Raw genomic sequence first — 17,252 nt, forward strand, 5'->3', positions numbered from 1 at the left:
CTCTACATCATTGATTTGTCCTCACCTTGCTAGGTTCTCCTTGCCAGCTCTGGCACTGAACCTAACCTGGCTGGCCACCTAAACTGCCTGGATGGGAGACAGTTTGGGAAACAATATATGCCACACTGGGCTTCTTGGATGAACAGAAGGATGCAAAAATGGCATGCCAGAGTTTTAAACTAACTGTGGCTTATCAGGATAGAGTAAGGTCCTGCTGCTCACTGCCCAAATTGTCCCCTCCTCCTTTTGTCACACTGGGAAGGGAAAAGCTACAAGAACGAGCTAAGAATAAGCCACGGTTCATTCTTGGCTTGTCCCTGTTGTTCGTTTGAGAAGAACAAGTAAGGAATACTGGTTTGCATGCAGTGTTTTTTTTTCCAGCACAGCAAAGGAAGGGTGGGCATCAGTGATCTGTGCAGTGTTCACCAGCATGCTTGCTGGTAAGATGCAGATTAATTGTGCCTTATGCTTATGTGTGTCCCTGGGTTATTGTGCACTTCCCATTTCCTTCACTGCTGAGAAGATCCAGGGACAGGGCTGCCTGGTTTGGATGAAAGAGCACCTGAAGACACGGGGTGTCTTTGCCTCTATAGTTTTACCTAGAGCAAAAATTACAAACAGCAGGTGCTCCTATGAGGCAGCTGATATGCTGGCCCACATCGCATCTTCAGGGTGAGACTCCCTAAATAAAAAATGGGGTACCCATGGCCTTCCAGCTGTTGCCAAACTATCATCATCTAGCTCCCATCATCTCTAGCCATTGTCCATAGCAACAGGGGCTGGTGGGACTTTTGAGTCCAACAGTGTCTGGAGAGCCACAGGTTCCCCACAAGCACAAGCAGGAAGCCACCACAGAAAAGGCCTGTTCTCATATTGCCGCTCTTTGTGGAGGAGGCACATGAAGAAGAGCCTCCGATGATGATTGCAAGGTCCAGTTAGGCTCAAGACACAGGAACTACTGAATGCCATTGCTCAGGGAAGACAATATTGCACTGGATAGCTTATGCATCTAGCAGAGCCTTTGCACAGCAGCTTTTGAGACAGAGCAGTTGTATCTGACAAGTGGGAACTTAAAATTTCAGCAGTGGTACTCTTAAAGGTCCACAGTCATTCTTAAATTGCCTGAGTGCTGGTTTTGGGCAAGGTTTGTGTGTAAGTTTATGAACTCTCTCCCCTGGTTATAGGAATGAGCAGTTGCAGCACTCTTAAAACAGGTCTTGGCTAAAGGGAGAACCTCCCGCCCCATGAACTCAGAGACCTTGCCATAGTTGGCACCTGTGCATGGAAACACTTGTCAGCTCTGCTGAAAATGGTTACGTTTTTATTCCTGTTGCACCAACCTGTTGAGTAATAGAACCTGGAGGTGAATGCAGCAGGTGACAGCAAAAAGAGCAACTGGGCTCCTCTCAATGTGTTGCGTGAACAAGCAAGTCCTCCTCCTGTGCAATTCAAGGCAAGCCTTTGGGGGCCTTTCTAAAAACAGTGTCTGGAGAGCCACAGGTTCCCCATGTCGGCCCTATATCCCAGCTTTAGTGAACTTGTAGTTCATTTTCTTCTCCATGCGTGCGCACACACACACCCAGTTTCTCTTGCAAACTGCTGTCTGTTCATGTGCAGACACACTTCTGCCCTTTTATCTCAGCCAGGATGGGAGCAGATGAAGTCTCTTTCTCCATGACCTGGTAGGTATCTCATTCAACCCAGATTTCTGACCGTCTTTTGACCATTCACTTGCAGGAGCTAACTGTTCTGGGCTGAGAGCCAGCAATCTCTGGCTAGTAGCCATAACAATATTGCATTATTAGGTAATTAGTGTCAGTCCCCGTCCCCCCACTGAATACATCAGAAATGTATTCTGAGTACATTTTGGAGGTATTCTAAAGCAGCATTTCAGTACCAAAGTACGACTGAACTTCAGCAGCCAAAGTTATTTTTTTCTGGGTAGCATCTGCATAAGTTCTGTTGCTAAAGGGACAGTTGGTTACATTTATTTCCTCCTGATATCATAAGCCTCGTCTTTTTAAAGATATCCCATACAATATGCTTGCATAATTTTTTAACACTTCACAGCCTCTGCAAGGATTTCTAGCCCTTGGGTGGGCGTTGAAACTTCTATTTTCTGCCTCGCCTGTGAAATATTAGAACCACCTGCTTGTATGCCAGATCTGATGTAGTCAAGCTAAACATATGGAGCTGGTTGGATAAGGAGGACATGAATGTTCTCTGCCTGAAGAGGAGGCTGGTGAAAAGCTCGAGCCTGAGATTCTGCAAAATGCAACAGAAGCACTATAACCAGATTCAGTAAAAAGTGCAAAATCTCTGGTCACAGAGGAAAGAACAGGTGAAAAATGGGCATGAGCGGACAACATATTACATGGAATTTATTAAAATGATGTGAATTATGTAGCTTCTCTTTAGTAGTGGATCACAGGGCAGTTTACAATATATAAAACATAAAAAATACGTAAGATAGTAGCAAACAAAAGCAGTTTAGAAGGCCACAGATTGCTTAATTAGCCAATGGCCTGATTGTAGAGGAACGTTTTTGCCTGACACCTAAAGATATGTAACGAAGGTGCCAGGTGAGCCTGCCTGGGGACAGCACTCCACAAGCAGGAAGCCACCACAGAAAAGGCCTGTTCTCATATTGCCGCTCTTTGTGGAGGAGGCACATGAAGAAGAGCCTCCGATGATGATTGCAAGGTCCAGTTAGGCTCAAGACACAGGAACTACTGAATACCATTGCTCAGGGAAGACAATATTGCACTGGATAGCTTATCCATCTAGCAGAGCCTTTGCACAGCAGCTTTTGAGACAGAGCAGTTGTATCTGACAAGTGGGAACTTAAAATTTCAGCAGTGGTACTCTTAAAGGTCCACAGTCATTCTTAAATTGCCTGAGTGCTGGTTTTGGGCAAGGTTTGTGTGTAAGTTTATGAACTCTCTCCCCTGGTTATAGGAATGAGCAGTTGCAGCACTCTTAAAACAGGTCTTGGCTAAAGGGAGAACCTCCCGCCCCATGAACTCAGAGACCTTGCCATAGTTGGCACCTGTGCATGGAAACACTTGTCAGCTCTGCTGAAAATGGTTACGTTTTTATTCCTGTTGCACCAACCTGTTGAGTAATAGAACCTGGAGGTGAATGCAGCAGGTGACAGCAAAAAGAGCAACTGGGCTCCTCTCAATGTGTTGCGTGAACAAGCAAGTCCTCCTCCTGTGCAATTCAAGGCAAGCCTTTGGGGGCCTTTCTAAAAATGGACCCTTGTCCCAAAGGCTTCTGTTTGTTGAAGCAATGGATATGGCCATATGTTGGTAATGAAGTAATGAAGAAAACAAGGGACTTTTAAAAACTGGGGTGATAATCCATAGAAATCTCTGTGTTTGGGGAACTCAAAAGCTTATACAGTCACACCTTGGTTGTTGAACGCCCTGGGACTCAGACTTTTTTGCTCCTGAATGCCACAAACCTGGAAGTGATTGTTCCGGTTTGCGAACATTCTTTTAGAACCCGAAGGTCCGATGAGGCTTCCACAGCTTCTGATTGGCTGCAGGAGCTTCCTGCAGCCAATCAGAAGCCGCGATTTGGTTGTCGAACGTTTTGGAAGTTGAACGGACTTCTGGAATGGATTCCGTTCAACTTCCAAGGTACGACTGTATCTATATCTATAACCTCACTTCTTACGGGGGATATACTATATCTGGGCTATTTTCCTGGAGGCCAAACACGCTAATAAACTGGGTGCATTGTGCTGAAAAATATGCCCACATATTGGTAGAGGTACCTTGAAATGGGATCATGACTTTTTTAGAATTGGGGCAGAGGGCAGGAGGTACAAAGTGAGGGTAGTGTTTTTAAAAGTTTGTTGTGTGATTTACTCCTAGCGGCAGATGTGCAACCAACCCTTGATGTTCAGAAGAGCAATGTCACCCAAGTGTGAAACTGCTAGTTTTGTTAGAGAGGCAAAGACCTACTTACTTAAATACTTTCCAGTAGCACCTTAGAGACCAACTAAGTTTGTTATTGGTATGAGCTTTTGTGTGCATGCACACTTCTTCAGATGCACACGAAAGCTCATACCAATAACAAACTTAGTTGGTCTCTAAGGTGCTACTGGAAGGAATTTATTTATTTATTTATTTTGTTTCAACTGCGGCAGACCAACACAGCTACCTACCTGTTACTTAAATACTGTTATACTTTTCAGATCAGATCAAATTAGTTGTTTGGACCATATGTCAGCAATAACAATAAATACTTGTTATACGGCATACAGAATGTGAATTAATAATTAAGCCGACCCACTGCATCCACAGGATAGGAAAACCTCTTAGATGAGCATTCTGTGCTGCAAAGACATAAGATAGGTAGAACCACCTTTTCTGTGACCTTTTCCATCAATGCACAGGCTGGGTTTTGCTTCGCATTGTGGGTAGAGCATTTAGCCATGAAATGATTTTGCTGTTTGTTTAGGCTGGTGAGGCCTGTGCCAAGGCCTCACATTAAACAGTGTACCAGGAGGTCTAGTATATCACCCCAAAGCAAGCATGCCGAGTTGTGAGATCCTGTAATAAAATGCCTTGGCCCTGCCTGTGTGTATCTTGGCAGATGAACCCAGCTGTGGAAGCCAAACAAGCTCATCAGCACCATTCAACCCCCCCCCCCCCCGTTTTCTTTTCTTAAAGGTGAAAAACACAAGCAGATATTGAAAGGGGGTTGTTGTGCCTGTGAAACACTTGGATGGACTTGGAAGAGTATAGTATTCAGTTGTCCATCCGTCTGAGATTGTGCCACAATAAATCTGTTAAGTCTTTAAGGGGCCGCAATATTGTTTTATTTTCCTTTTTTTAAAAAAAAGAAAGAAAGAAAGAGGAAGAGATGTCTGCATGGAAGCTTCACTCCCTCCAAGTGGAGGCCTAGCTCCCTTGCCCCAGATGTTTTGAGTGGGGGTTGTGCTTATTCAGGAGGGGAGAGGAAAGCACTCTGCCCATGCTCAGTAACATTTGTTGCTTATTCTTAACATTTAGATGCCTTCATACCAAGTGTGAGCTCAACTTCTCAAGCTGCATTTTTGTACTTGGAACTCTGCAAAAAAAAAAATGCATTTGCAAAACATGAGCCTTCCACCTGTGTGTTTCCAATTTGGTTGATATGTGGATTGTTTCTCCTCACCTGCAACATGGCTGCTCCAGCACCACTATTGCATATCTAGGAGGCAGAATGCCACCTGCACATTATTCCAAGAGTTCAGGATAGAAATTGGCTGAAGCCCTGTGCTCCTTATCCTGCCATGTGGCATGACAGTTCAAATGCTGGACTAGATGTAAAGGACCCCATGGCGGTTAAGTCCAGTCAAAGGCAACTATGGGGTTGCGGCGCTCATCTTGCTTCAGGCCGAGGGAGCCAGTGTTTGTCCACGGAAAGCTTTCCGAGTCATGTGACCAGCATGACTAAACTGCTTCTGGTGCACGGAGGACCGTGACGAGTGCTAGAGCACACAGAAACGCTGTTTACCTTCCCGCCGTAGCGGTACCTATTTATCTCCTTGCACTTTGGCGTGCTTTCGAACTGCTAGGTTGGCAGGAGCATGGACAGAGCAAAGGGAGCTCTCCCCATCACAAGGATTCGAACTGCCGACCTTTTGATCAACGAACCCAAGAGGCTCAGTGGTTTAGACCACAGTGCCACCCACATCCCAGATGACACCCAAATTCAATTCTTCATTTGTTAATGAGGCTTGGGGGGGGGGGCAGGGAGATCTTGAGCCTATCAGCCAAAACTACCAAGCAGGTCTGTTGGAGGCTAAATTGAGAGAGGAGAGCACAATGTACAGTGTTCTTGGAGGCAGGGTAGGATGGAAATGAAATAAATACATAAATCACAGCCCTCTGCATTATAAAATTGCTTTGGGCATAGTTTTCTGGAAAAGCAGAACCAAACAAAAACTCCCCTTGACTAAATATTGATTTCTCAATAAACACATGATAAGTACCCACACTCTTCTGAGAGAAGCTGTCTGTGCAGGTATGGAGGCTTTAGATCTCATTTGTTCTCATAGCTCTACCAGCAATATCCCCAAATTTCTCTTTAAGTTTTAATTCCTGGAAAAGGAGGATATATGGCAACCCTAGAATGCATTCTGGAGCTTTGTTGATACTTCTGAAGTTCTGGCACAGTAAGCCCGCAACCTACACACATTGAGCATGTGCATTCAGTTTTATGTGTGTGTCAGAAAGAATTTTAAAAGGGTTGGGGTTCCAGGGAAAATGACATTGGCAATCAGAGCTGCCATTGCACCCGATCAGTTTTGACTCTACACAATTTTGACTTTAGGCGCGATCCACAGAATGTAACCCCTGTGTAAGTTGCAGGCTTACTGTAACTGCAGATCAGGATCAAAGTTCTGAGTAGGGTTTTCAGCGTCCTGACTATTGGCCAATACTGGGAACTTTCCAGGGGTGTGTGCAGAAACTTTCACCCCAAGGAATTCTGGCAGTTGCAGCTTCAGGGCTCAGAATGTTGCTTGCACAGGCAAAAGTTGTGCCAGGTGCCACCTGCGAAATGAACCATGCAGATCTTGCAGACAGTAGTGTTGAATGTTCCATTGGGGTCACTTTTCCCCCCTAAGAGCAGCATCCGATATTTCAGAATAGGCAATATGGCTCACACTCCCAGTAATGTTTGCTTGGCAGAAAAGGAGCTTGGGCAGACAACAGGTTAGCAGACATTGGAGGTGCATCTCAAGCTACTGAATGCTACCTTTAAAAATTATCATTTCATCTTTACTGCAGCAGCACTTAAACCAAAAGCCCAGAAGCAGGAGGTGGTTATGCATGGTGTGTGTGTGTGTGTGTGTGTGTGTGTGTGTGTGAGAGAGAGAGAGAGAGAGAGAGATCTGTAGACTCTAATATCTTACGGCTGTACTACATGTGTTCTCTCGCTCTCTAATTTGGTTTTGTTTATTTTTAGAGGAGCTAGCAGCAGAAAAGCTATGGCAAAGATTTCTAATTACCATTTTCTTGCTTTTGAACTGGACTAACATGCTGACCCAGTTAAGCAAATCACGGCAATTCCGGGATAATCTGCCAACCTTTGCTCACAAAGGTGACACTCTAGATGAGATTCCTCTTTACATATTTAATTGTCTGTGTTCATTAAAATCCAAGCCTTCCATTTGTCTTGAGTATTCCATTCTTGGGAGCCTGAGATTGATTTCTTCATTTTATTCTGGAGCATTGTGACAACTTGTGTGCAATTCAGAGACCAAATCTTATTTATATCCACAGGGATCCCACAAGAAGATTAATAGGGATATTTTGTATGCTACTTTAATGTTTGATAGTGCTTTTCCCCAGCTGGAACTCTCTTTTGCAGCATTTGCAAACAAGGTCACTATTGCCATTTCACAGAGGGCAAAGTAAAGGCTGAGACAGTAGGGGAAATACAGGATACTGGCCTTATACTTGTCTGGCCTGCTGTTCTCCCAAAGGGCAGTGTGAGGTCTGTTTATTTTGCTCTGATTTTCGTGGCCATTAACGCAAACTGCTCCTGACCTCCGGAAGGATTCTAACTATTAGGGGAAAACCGTTTTTCTTCCATGGGACCGAACTGGCTGTTCTTGTTCCTATTGTTCTATGAACAATGGAGGGCTCTTAAATGAATTCAGCTGAGGAGGGGGAACCTAGAGGGGAGCAAATGCTCCATACATTGAAAGAATACCTTGAGCCAACAAAAACCAGGAAATGTGCACTTGCAGCTCCAGCTCATTCACAGAGGAGAGCAAAAACAATATATGTGAAACCAGCTGTAATTGACCAGCGACCCAGCTTCTGCCATCAGTCTGGTGGGGAGAGGAGGAAAAGACGGCTTCATTTATTCCTTTTCCAACCCCACACATGAAAGCATACACCCCAGCAGATGTTAAGTAAAAGTAATGTGAAAGCACTGTGCCATTTCAGAGGAGTTTTAAATTCATACGTTCTGTTTTGGTACCGCAGAGGAACAGCAGAGGGCGCTGCTTCTGTGTACCTGAACACAGAATTACACAGCTGTCTCTACAGTAAAGCAGAACTGAATTGTCCCGTGTGAAAGCTTTGTTGTTGTTGTTCAGTCGTTCAGTCGTGTCCCACTCTTCGTATGGCAACGCCTGTTCAGATTTGTGGGGAGAGAGGGGAGGAGACACCGTGGCTTGTAAGCCCCTCCTTTCTAAATGTGTAGCTTCTCAAGGCAAGTTTGGGTTGGACACAAACACTGTGGACATCTATGCTGCTTGCCTACCATCTGCTGGCAGAGCAAGAAATGGCACTGCGTTCTGGACGTCAATATATCAACTGAAAACGGGTGTATTCTTTATAACTCACAGGGAAAGTTAGGTTTTTTAAAAAGGGAATGAGCCATTTAGTGGTGGTGAGCTGTGGGAGGAGGTCTTTCCAGATGTCTGAAATGTTATGTTCTAGGTTAAGTTTTTTGCCGATTGGCTTGCTGGGAGTCCCAGTATACCAGGGCAGGGCTGAGGAACCTTTTTCTTCTCTCTCTCTCTCTCTCTCTCTCTGGGGGTGTTATTGTTACAATACTGTTGATTTTAAAGATTTATAGCCCACATTTCATCAATTCAGCTACAAGCAATGTTGCTGGACTCGCAGCTCCAGTGTGAAACAGAGTACCAGACTTGGACCTGGGAGGCCTGGGTTCAAATCCCTGCACAGCCATGAAACTCACTGGATAGCCTTGGGCCAGTCACTGCCTCTCAGCCTCACCTACCTCACAGGATCGTTGTGAGGATAAAATGGGGAAAGGAGAGCCATGTACATCACCTTGAGCTCCTTGGAGGGAAAAAGTGATATCTAAATGCAACAGATAAATAACTCCAATCATTCCTGACCATTGGCCATGCCAGCTGGGGCTGGCGGGAGCTCAGTGGCATTGGGAGGTGCAAAGGTTTACAAGCTGTAGCTTTTAAGATGTGCCCTGCATAAATAAAAAAATCTGAGCCAACAGCAGCCCCCTCCAGTGGCGAAGGGCAGGTATCAACCCTAGGGGTTGAAAATGGTTATAAGACACACACTGTGCGCCCGGCTGACTTTTATTTTTTGCCTGTTGTTCTGCAGCTCCCAGTCCCTTTTGCGGTCTTCCTGCTGCTCTACAAGGAGAGGCTGGTGCCTTGGTGTCAAAGCAGCAGCCCCCCGCTGCTGCCTGCGGATGAGCTGGCACTGGAAACGCGGATAGCCGACCGGGATGACTCTTCCACATCCTCGCCAAGAACTCAGCCAGAAATAGGTAAGAACTGCCAATCTGGGCTGTGCATGCAGAGCCCATTACCATGGTACCAGAGCCCTCTTCTCTCCACAGGTTGTAGCGAGAGGGTGTGTTGTTTTGCTGCATGAAAGGGATGAAGCAAAGCACAGAGTGAAATATTCTGCATTAATCTTCCAAGGTTTTTCCTTGCCTGTGGCTACTGCCTCTGACAGAGACAGGGTCCTTCTGGCCAGAAACTTCAAGAGGGGAAAGGGCTGTCAAGTTCAGGTCCTGCTGATGAGCTTCCCATGGGCATCTGGGTGGCCACTGAGACAGTGGCGTAGCAAACCCTGCTGGCGCCTGGGGTGGAACATTTTAAGAGAGCGCCCAAAGTTGTTGAGCTTTTCTAAGGACACTGGCAAAAGCTGTCGAGCTTTTTAGGGAGAACATTGCCAAAACCTGCTCAGCTGGCTTTTGGGGGGAAGGACACTGGCTCCGCAGCCCCCCATGGCACCCTGCCACCCCCACCACCTGGTGCGAAGGCTGCCCCTCGGGTCTCTTCGGGGCTTCCTCCACCCTCACTGAGGTCCTCTTCAGGCTCTGTCTCCCCATGAGCCACAAGGACTTTTCAGCTCTTTCCTGCCATTTCTGGGTTTGAATTGAATCATTTAATTTTTTCCTGGCGCCGCATGTATACGCGGTTGCGCGCAAGTCGATCGCACATAAGTTGAGGGGATACCTATACAGGGGGCTGGACCAAATGGGCCACTGGGCCTGATCCACCAGGCTCTTCTTATGCTCTTATCTTCTGAAATGTTCATGGACAAGTAATAATAATAATAGTTGTTGTTTAGTCATTTAGTCGTGTCCGACTCATCGTGACCCCATGCACCAGAGCACGCCAGGCACTCCTGTCTGTCCAACCATCTCATCCTCTGTCGTCCCCTTCTCCTTATGCTCTCAATTGTTCCCAATATCAGGGTCTTTTCCAGGGAGTCTTCTCTTCTCATGAGGTGGCCAAAGTATTGGAGCCTCAGCTTCAGGATCTGTCCTTCCAGTGAACACTATTATTATTATTATTATTATTATTATTATTATTATTATTATTATTATTTTATTTTTTATTTATACCCCACCCATCTGGCTGAGTTTCCCCAGCCACTCAAGTGAGTCAAACACATGAAAACAGTATTTTGGAAACTGAAAAGACTTGAGTACTAGGCTAGAACCCTATTTGTGCTATCAACTACTGGTAACTACATACCGGTAGTTCGGGTCATGTTCCCAGAACACATATAAAACTAAGGAAGCCAAACCAATCCAAATAGGTTGAATCCTATTCATCCTAGAATATCATACATTATTTGTCCTTGGCTTCTGTTTAGTATTAGCTCTGTAGGCAATGAACTGAAATCCCTGGGGGCAGGTTTCTCTGCTGGCGTTTACCCAGGACTCAGCTATACGGCTGCAAATAAAATGTTTTAAGTCTGTTTTAAGTGCGATATACAATGTGACACTAGATGGCGATTGTGAGCCTTATGGAAAATTCAATGTATTTTTAAAAATGCTTTTAAAAAAAGCATTTTCAGAGTGATTTTTATATGTTTGTAGTTTCCACCCCAGTTTGTAGCAGAGAAGGAATGTTGGTATGATTGCAAGAGCTTCTCTCCTGTCCTGCATTTAATACCAGCATTTGTTCCGGTCCATGTCAAGGCCTTTGCCAATTGGGAATGATGTTTTGTGCCCACTCTGGGCCTCCTAGCAAGGAAGATGTTTCCTTCTGGGCCAAGGCATCTGTTTCCCTGCATTGCAATAACTCCCATGAGCAAAAGGGAGGCAATTATCTCACACACAGCGTGGTTTGAAGATGAAAAGCAGCCTGACTTTCTGCCAGGAAGGTTATTACTGGAACTCTGAAAGAAGCAACTTCTGTGCGCCTTCTAAAAACGTCTCATTTATTTATTTGGTGGCTTTTGCTGCAGCTTGTAGCAGCTTACCGATGCATTTGCCCATATGCATCAAGAATGCCAGGTGTTGCATATTTCTGTCGTTTCCTATGCACACACACTGGGATGCATTTGTACACATGCAAACATTTCTGGCTGCTCTTAACCCCACAAGCCATGTGGCGATGAGATGGTACACATTATTATTTATTTATTTATTTATTTATTTAATTTGTATGCTGCCCTTCATCTGAATATCACAGGACATTTTACAACATAAAAAACAAAATGAAAACATAAAAATTATAATGAAAACACAAAATACATAATGAAAGCAAAAGCAAAATACAGTGGTAGCCCATGTTACGTACGTGATCCTTTCTGGGTCGCAGTACGTAATGCGGGTGTGCATATCATGAACGCACACAAAAAACCCCCAAAAATTCGTGTGACATTCCTGAATGTGAATTTTTCAGTTGGACCACTCTGTATTCAGAAGCACTTTTATAGACAAGGCAGCAGGAATAGAGTCCCAGGTCAGGCCTCCCGGGGCTCACAGACTTCAGCCCTGTGTATTTGTGTGTTTCACTTGTGTGCTTCTATAGCATCAGGCCAGCCTCTCCCCTGTCTGTGTTCACCACAGTTTGGTGGAGTTGGGGAGTGACAGGGATGTAGTCTACTCATTTTAAACATAATGCCACATTTCCCAGCCTTCAGTTGTGGGAAGTGGGTTGCAGGAGTGCTAACCCCTCCTTATTATGTACCAGAGGTGACCTCTTGGGTGGTTTGGAAGGTAGACACAATACTTTAGTCATAAACTTGTTGCTCTGGAGCCTGTTCTGGGGCAAATATTTGCTGCAGGGAGAGGGAGAGGTGGGGAGAGAGGGAAAGAGAGAGACCGCTTGGGTACTCAAGAAGCTTCACTACTCTTGTGTGCTATTGTTTTCTCTACCCAGGGCATGAGGACCTCTTCGGATGCTGCCAAAGCAAGAACTTCATAGGAGCTCCTTGCTCTTACTTTGCTGTCCATGTGATGGGTGCCCTTCTCCTATTTATGACCGATGGGATCCTGGTAAGAGCAACAATTGAGGAGTCAGACCTACCCAATTTGCACTACTGGTGCACTCCAGATTCCCTAGAATGGGCTGAACAAGTGCTTTCCAGACTGTCTTTTACTTGATCTGTGTAGCTTGGCTTGAGTGCTCATGGAGAGCTTTCAGCTAAAACAGGGGTTGGCAAACTTACCCGGCCTTGGGCCGGTTCCTCCGGCGCCGCGGTGGGCCGGAGGGCGGGGGAGCATGCGCCCATACGTGCGCACACTCGCTTTTTCTGGCGCACTTCCAGGTCGGGGTGGCGCTGGAAATAGCTTGTGCATGTGCGCAGGGGCCTCCACAGACCCAGAAGTTCACAGGAAATGGCGCTTGCGCATACGCACAAGCTATTTCCGGCGTCAGAGGTGTTCTGTGTGGGTTAGCAGTGTCTGCCCAGGGAGGTGGTGTTCAACCAACTTTGCTGAGGATTGTACTCTCTCTGACAGATAAGGTGACAGTGTGGGAGTGCTGTTAGATTCATCTTTATCTCTTAGGCCTCCAGGGTCACGAGTTCCTTCTGTCGGTTGTGGCTAATCCACCAGCTGCAGTCCTTCCTGAGTAGATACGATCTTGATCGTTGTCCATGCCCTGGTAACTTTGAGGGTGGGCTACATGGGGCTGCCTTTGAAAACTATTCAGAAATTGCAGCTAGCCCAGCACACTAACTTCGTTTCTTAACATGGATTGAGTGAAGAGCTCACATCTGGCTGCACTGAAACACCATCCCTGGCTTCCAATGAGATTTAAGGTGCTGGTCTTAAATCTCAAAGCCCTTCATGGCTTAGGACACAAATATTTTGTGGGATTGCCTTGTCCCATCTCAATCTGTTCATTCACCGACATCCCCAACACAGGCCCCTGCTGTCTGAAGTGTGGTGCGTGGTTACTGCACAGATGGAGGGCCTTTTCTGTGGTGGCTCCTCATCCTTGGAATGCCCTTTTCAAGGAAGCCCACCCAGAGAGCTCATGACTAAAACTTAGGTGCCAGGCAAAAGCATTTCTGTTTTCCCCAGGCTTTTCAGAACTGCTAAGGCAAGCATTCTTTAACGCTAAAAAGTAAAATAACTTGAAATGCACTATTGTGATTTCAGTTTGTTTTGATTTTGTATATTGGTTTGCATGTGTCAGTAAACCAATTATTTTACATTATGCTTTTTCATTTCTTACTACTGTGCGTGTGTCCTGGGAATATAGATCTATATTGAAGGTTTGTGTGGTATATGTACGTAAGTAAATCTGATGGCATGTGGGTTGGTCTCTCCTGCAGGGCGAGTATTCTGGGTTTGTGTACAGCTATGCCGTGGAGGAGCCACTCTCCGTGGGACACAAGGTGGCTGGTTACCTGCCCAGCCTCTTCTGGGGATTCATCACTCTGGGCCGGCTTATCTCCATCCCTGTGTCCTACAGAATGAAGCCAGCAACTATGGTTTTCATCAATGTGGTATGGCGAAATCTTCTTCTCCCTCGCTTTCAAGGTAGCAGAGAGGCTTATTCTGGCTATGGCGTGTCTGGCAGACCAGTAACATGGATATAACCAGCGATTGGCACCCTCATTTGGAAGCAAAAGCGTATTATTCTTGCAGCTGAGGGCAATGCAAGCAAATTGGTTAGAGCAGGAATGGGAAAGCTGTGGCCCTTCAGACATCATTGGACTCCAGCTCCAAGCAACCCCAAGCAGCTGAACAACCTCTGGGTGGCCCCAGGCTCCCTACTCCTGGGTCAGACTGATAAGACATTTCATTCAGAGAACCCTGGAAGTTGTGCTGAAGTGGGGGGGGGGGTGCGGCGGACTGGAGATCTCTAGCAAAGCAGTCTCCTTATCCTTCCATGCCTTCCAATTCCAGGGTTTCTTGAGGGAGTTGTTATTAGGGTCAGGCGATATATCAATAGACTGTCTTATATTGATATTAAGAGCAAATTGTGATAACAATTTTTTTTAATTACCTGGCAATATATCGTGAATTGTGTGTGTGTGTGTGTGTGTGTGTGTGTGTTTGCGTACAATAGTCAAAAAACACGGTATTGCAAAAATTAGGAAGCTGGTGCTGCTTCCTGTCCTGTGCAGCCGTTGCTGTTGCTAACTCTGCCTTAGCGACATTTCTGTGCATCCTGTAGCAGCAGCAGCAGCAATCTGATGCAAAAATTGCTCTTTGAGGAATTGTGTGTGCACTGCCTCAGCTCTCTGCCTCCCCTGCCTGCCTCCCTCCTCAGCGCTCTGTCTCCTGAGCAGGCGGAGCTTGACAGCCTCCAAGTGGGAACTTCCCTCCCTCAGAGACCCCAGGTTCTTGTTGAAAGGCAGGCACCAGGCTGGTAGGTGGCTTAGGTAGAAGCATGGCTCCTGGAATGGAGCCCCTTCTCTCCTCCTGTTCTCACGTAAAAATATAAACTGAGGTAATAATAGAAAGAAGAAAAACACACTGCTCTAGCATAAAAGCCGATTCCCTCTTTCCCCTGTTGTGTTTGTGGGTGTGCGATTGTTGGAGTGTATGTCTCCCTCCCACCCTGCATTTGTGTTTGTGTGTTTTGTGAAGAAGCAGAACACTTAAAAAATTTTTAAAATTAAACCAGCCTCTCTCTGCTGGCAGGCAGCAGGTTGTCTTAACTTTACTCTAAAGTAGTTATCTCCCGCCCCTCCGCTTCCCCTGTCCCAAGCAAGCTGCAGAGAAACTGCAACCACCAAAACCACGTTTGTCATGCCTTAATCTTATATAGGCAGGAATGGATTTATGCCACAGTAACTGTGTACTGTATGTTCCTATCCATGTTCACCTCTGAATTCCATGGGGCTTACTCCCTGACCCTAATAAGCGTGTATAAAAATGCAGTCTAAATCGGTTAGTCCCAAAGGCACTAACTATGCAGGACTGTCAGCAAGGGAAGCAATAAGTTTCTAGTCCTTAAGGAAAAGAGCATCTGCCCCCTCCAACTTCTTGTCTTCTGCATCTTCTTTTCAAGAGTGTGGAGTAAGGTGGAAGGATATTATGTGGACTAGGAACTTGGAGACACAAGTCCACTTGGACATGAAGCTCACTGGATGGCCCTGAGCCTAACCCACCTCAACAGATTGTTGTGAGGATAAAATGCAGAGAAAGGAAACCATTAATACCACCTTGAGCTCATTGGAGGGAAGGTAGAATGTATTTTTAAAAAAAATACAAATAAGGAGTACAGCCAGCGGTGCAGACAAGCAGAGTAGAAGCAATTTGCTGTGTCCTGGGTTAGTGAAACGAGTCTGCTCTTTGCTCCCGCTGTGATGTCTGCTGGGGACATCGGATACGCTAGTTGAGCTTGGCGGCCATATCTGTAAAATCAAAGGGGAATTTTTGATGTGCTGCACTAGTAGCATCAAGTGGTGATTTTCATGCACGAAATGGTTCAGATCAGCCGCCTTCTGCTAAAGCTCTTATCTAAGACACGCAACGTGTGTCTTTTCTGAAGCAGTTTCCATGTTCAGCTGGGCATTATCGGGAGACGAGATACCAAATGATGCTCGCATGTCTGTGAATCTCTCCAGAGGCAAAGCTCATACAGTCGGGGTTGTTTCTTCCCCTCTGGTGGCAGTGGTGGTTACTCAGTCTTTTTAGCTGAGCACAAAAATTTCTTACTCCATATTTATTTCACTTTTTTTTTCTCCATTCCTTTTATGTCATTGCAGCTTGGAGTGCTTGTAACATTCTTCCTGCTCCTGATCTTTTCCTACAGCGTTGTTTTTTTGTTTGTGGGGACTGCCTCCCTGGGCCTGTTCCTCAGCAGCACTTTCCCTAGTGTCCTGGCCTACACTGAAGACATCCTCCAGTACAAAGGTAAACCAGATCTCTCCTTGTTCTTCCTTTCTACCAAAAAAGAATAGCTTCAACAACCACAATAAAAGCAGAGCCCTTTAAATGAGGAGCATGCTTTTAACTTTCCAATATAAGGTAATCCCTGGTTTGTTTTTATTTTATTTTATTATTTTTTTGGCACAAGCTAAGCAAACAACTAAATCCTCTGCGTATTTGTTTAACTGTAGGCAACTCCCATCAGTCCTGACCTTGCTGGGACTCATGGGACTTGTAGTCCAACAGCATCTGGAAGGCAACAGGTTGGTTACCATTGTCTGTTGTGTTCACTGGAGCTTACTGCCAGGGGAATGTGCAAGGATGACTGCTTTAAGCACTTGGTTTATCATAAAAGAGCAACATTCATGTATCTTACTCGCTTGCGTAGGAAAGCCTTCGCCTTTTCCGTCGGCATAACATTTGTACCACAGACTTCTGCCATTTACATTTGGGTGCCCTCCTCTGTTTCGTACTTTATCACACCCCCAGGGGATGAATTATGTGTATATTTAAAAGCATTTCTATACCACATAACATTTCAAAAATCTCCAAGAATCCTTAGTATCTTGCTCTTAAAAGATGGGACATGTGCATCTTGCTGCATCTGTTCAGTCTTCCTTATCTGCTTCTTGCAAAAAGTGTAACATGGTGCCACTTTCATTCCAGGCTGTGCCACTACTGTGCTGGTGACAGGAGCAGGTATTGGAGAGATGGTTCTGCAGTTGCTGGTAGGGTCGGTAAGTGTGCAGAATCCACCAATGCCCTGCTGGGCGTAAGCTTTCTGTTGCTCAGTGCTTAGGAGACTGATTCTCATGGCCAACAGCTCCAACACCAGTTCAGTATTGTCTACAACAGGACAGAGAATTTGCTTGTTGGTTTCCCATGGGCATCTGGTGGGCCACTGTGGGGAAAGAGGATGTTGGATTAGATCAGGCGTCGGCAAGGTTATCCGGCCATAGGCCAGATCAAGCCCACGGAGAGTGTCAGTGGGCCAGACATGCGCAGCGCCATACCGGAAATCACGTCTGCGCATGTCTGTGACGGCGGACATGCGCAGCCTGATGCCGGAAATCATGTCTGTGCATGTCCGTGATGCCGAAAATTGTCTGTGCATGCTCAGACGCCGAAAATCGCACCTGCGCAGATGAGATTTTCGGCATATGGAC

The 17,252-nt window shown here is 45.8% G+C and overlaps 1 protein-coding gene across 1 annotated transcript in view; it reads left to right on the forward strand.

Annotated features, from left to right (window-relative positions):
* MFSD4A (major facilitator superfamily domain containing 4A) overlaps positions 1 to 17,252 on the forward strand; it is a 43,321-nt gene that overhangs the window by 21,915 nt on the left and 4,154 nt on the right. The window contains exons 4-8 of the mRNA XM_033152831.1: positions 9,105 to 9,273; positions 12,134 to 12,249; positions 13,536 to 13,709; positions 15,924 to 16,071; positions 16,753 to 16,823. Of these exons, the coding sequence (XP_033008722.1) occupies positions 9,105 to 9,273; positions 12,134 to 12,249; positions 13,536 to 13,709; positions 15,924 to 16,071; positions 16,753 to 16,823 (678 nt within the window). The remainder of the gene's footprint in view (positions 1 to 9,104; positions 9,274 to 12,133; positions 12,250 to 13,535; positions 13,710 to 15,923; positions 16,072 to 16,752; positions 16,824 to 17,252) is intronic.

This window comes from Lacerta agilis, chromosome 6 (assembly GCF_009819535.1).
Source record: "Lacerta agilis isolate rLacAgi1 chromosome 6, rLacAgi1.pri, whole genome shotgun sequence".
NCBI classification, from domain to species: Eukaryota; Metazoa; Chordata; class Lepidosauria; order Squamata; family Lacertidae; genus Lacerta; species Lacerta agilis.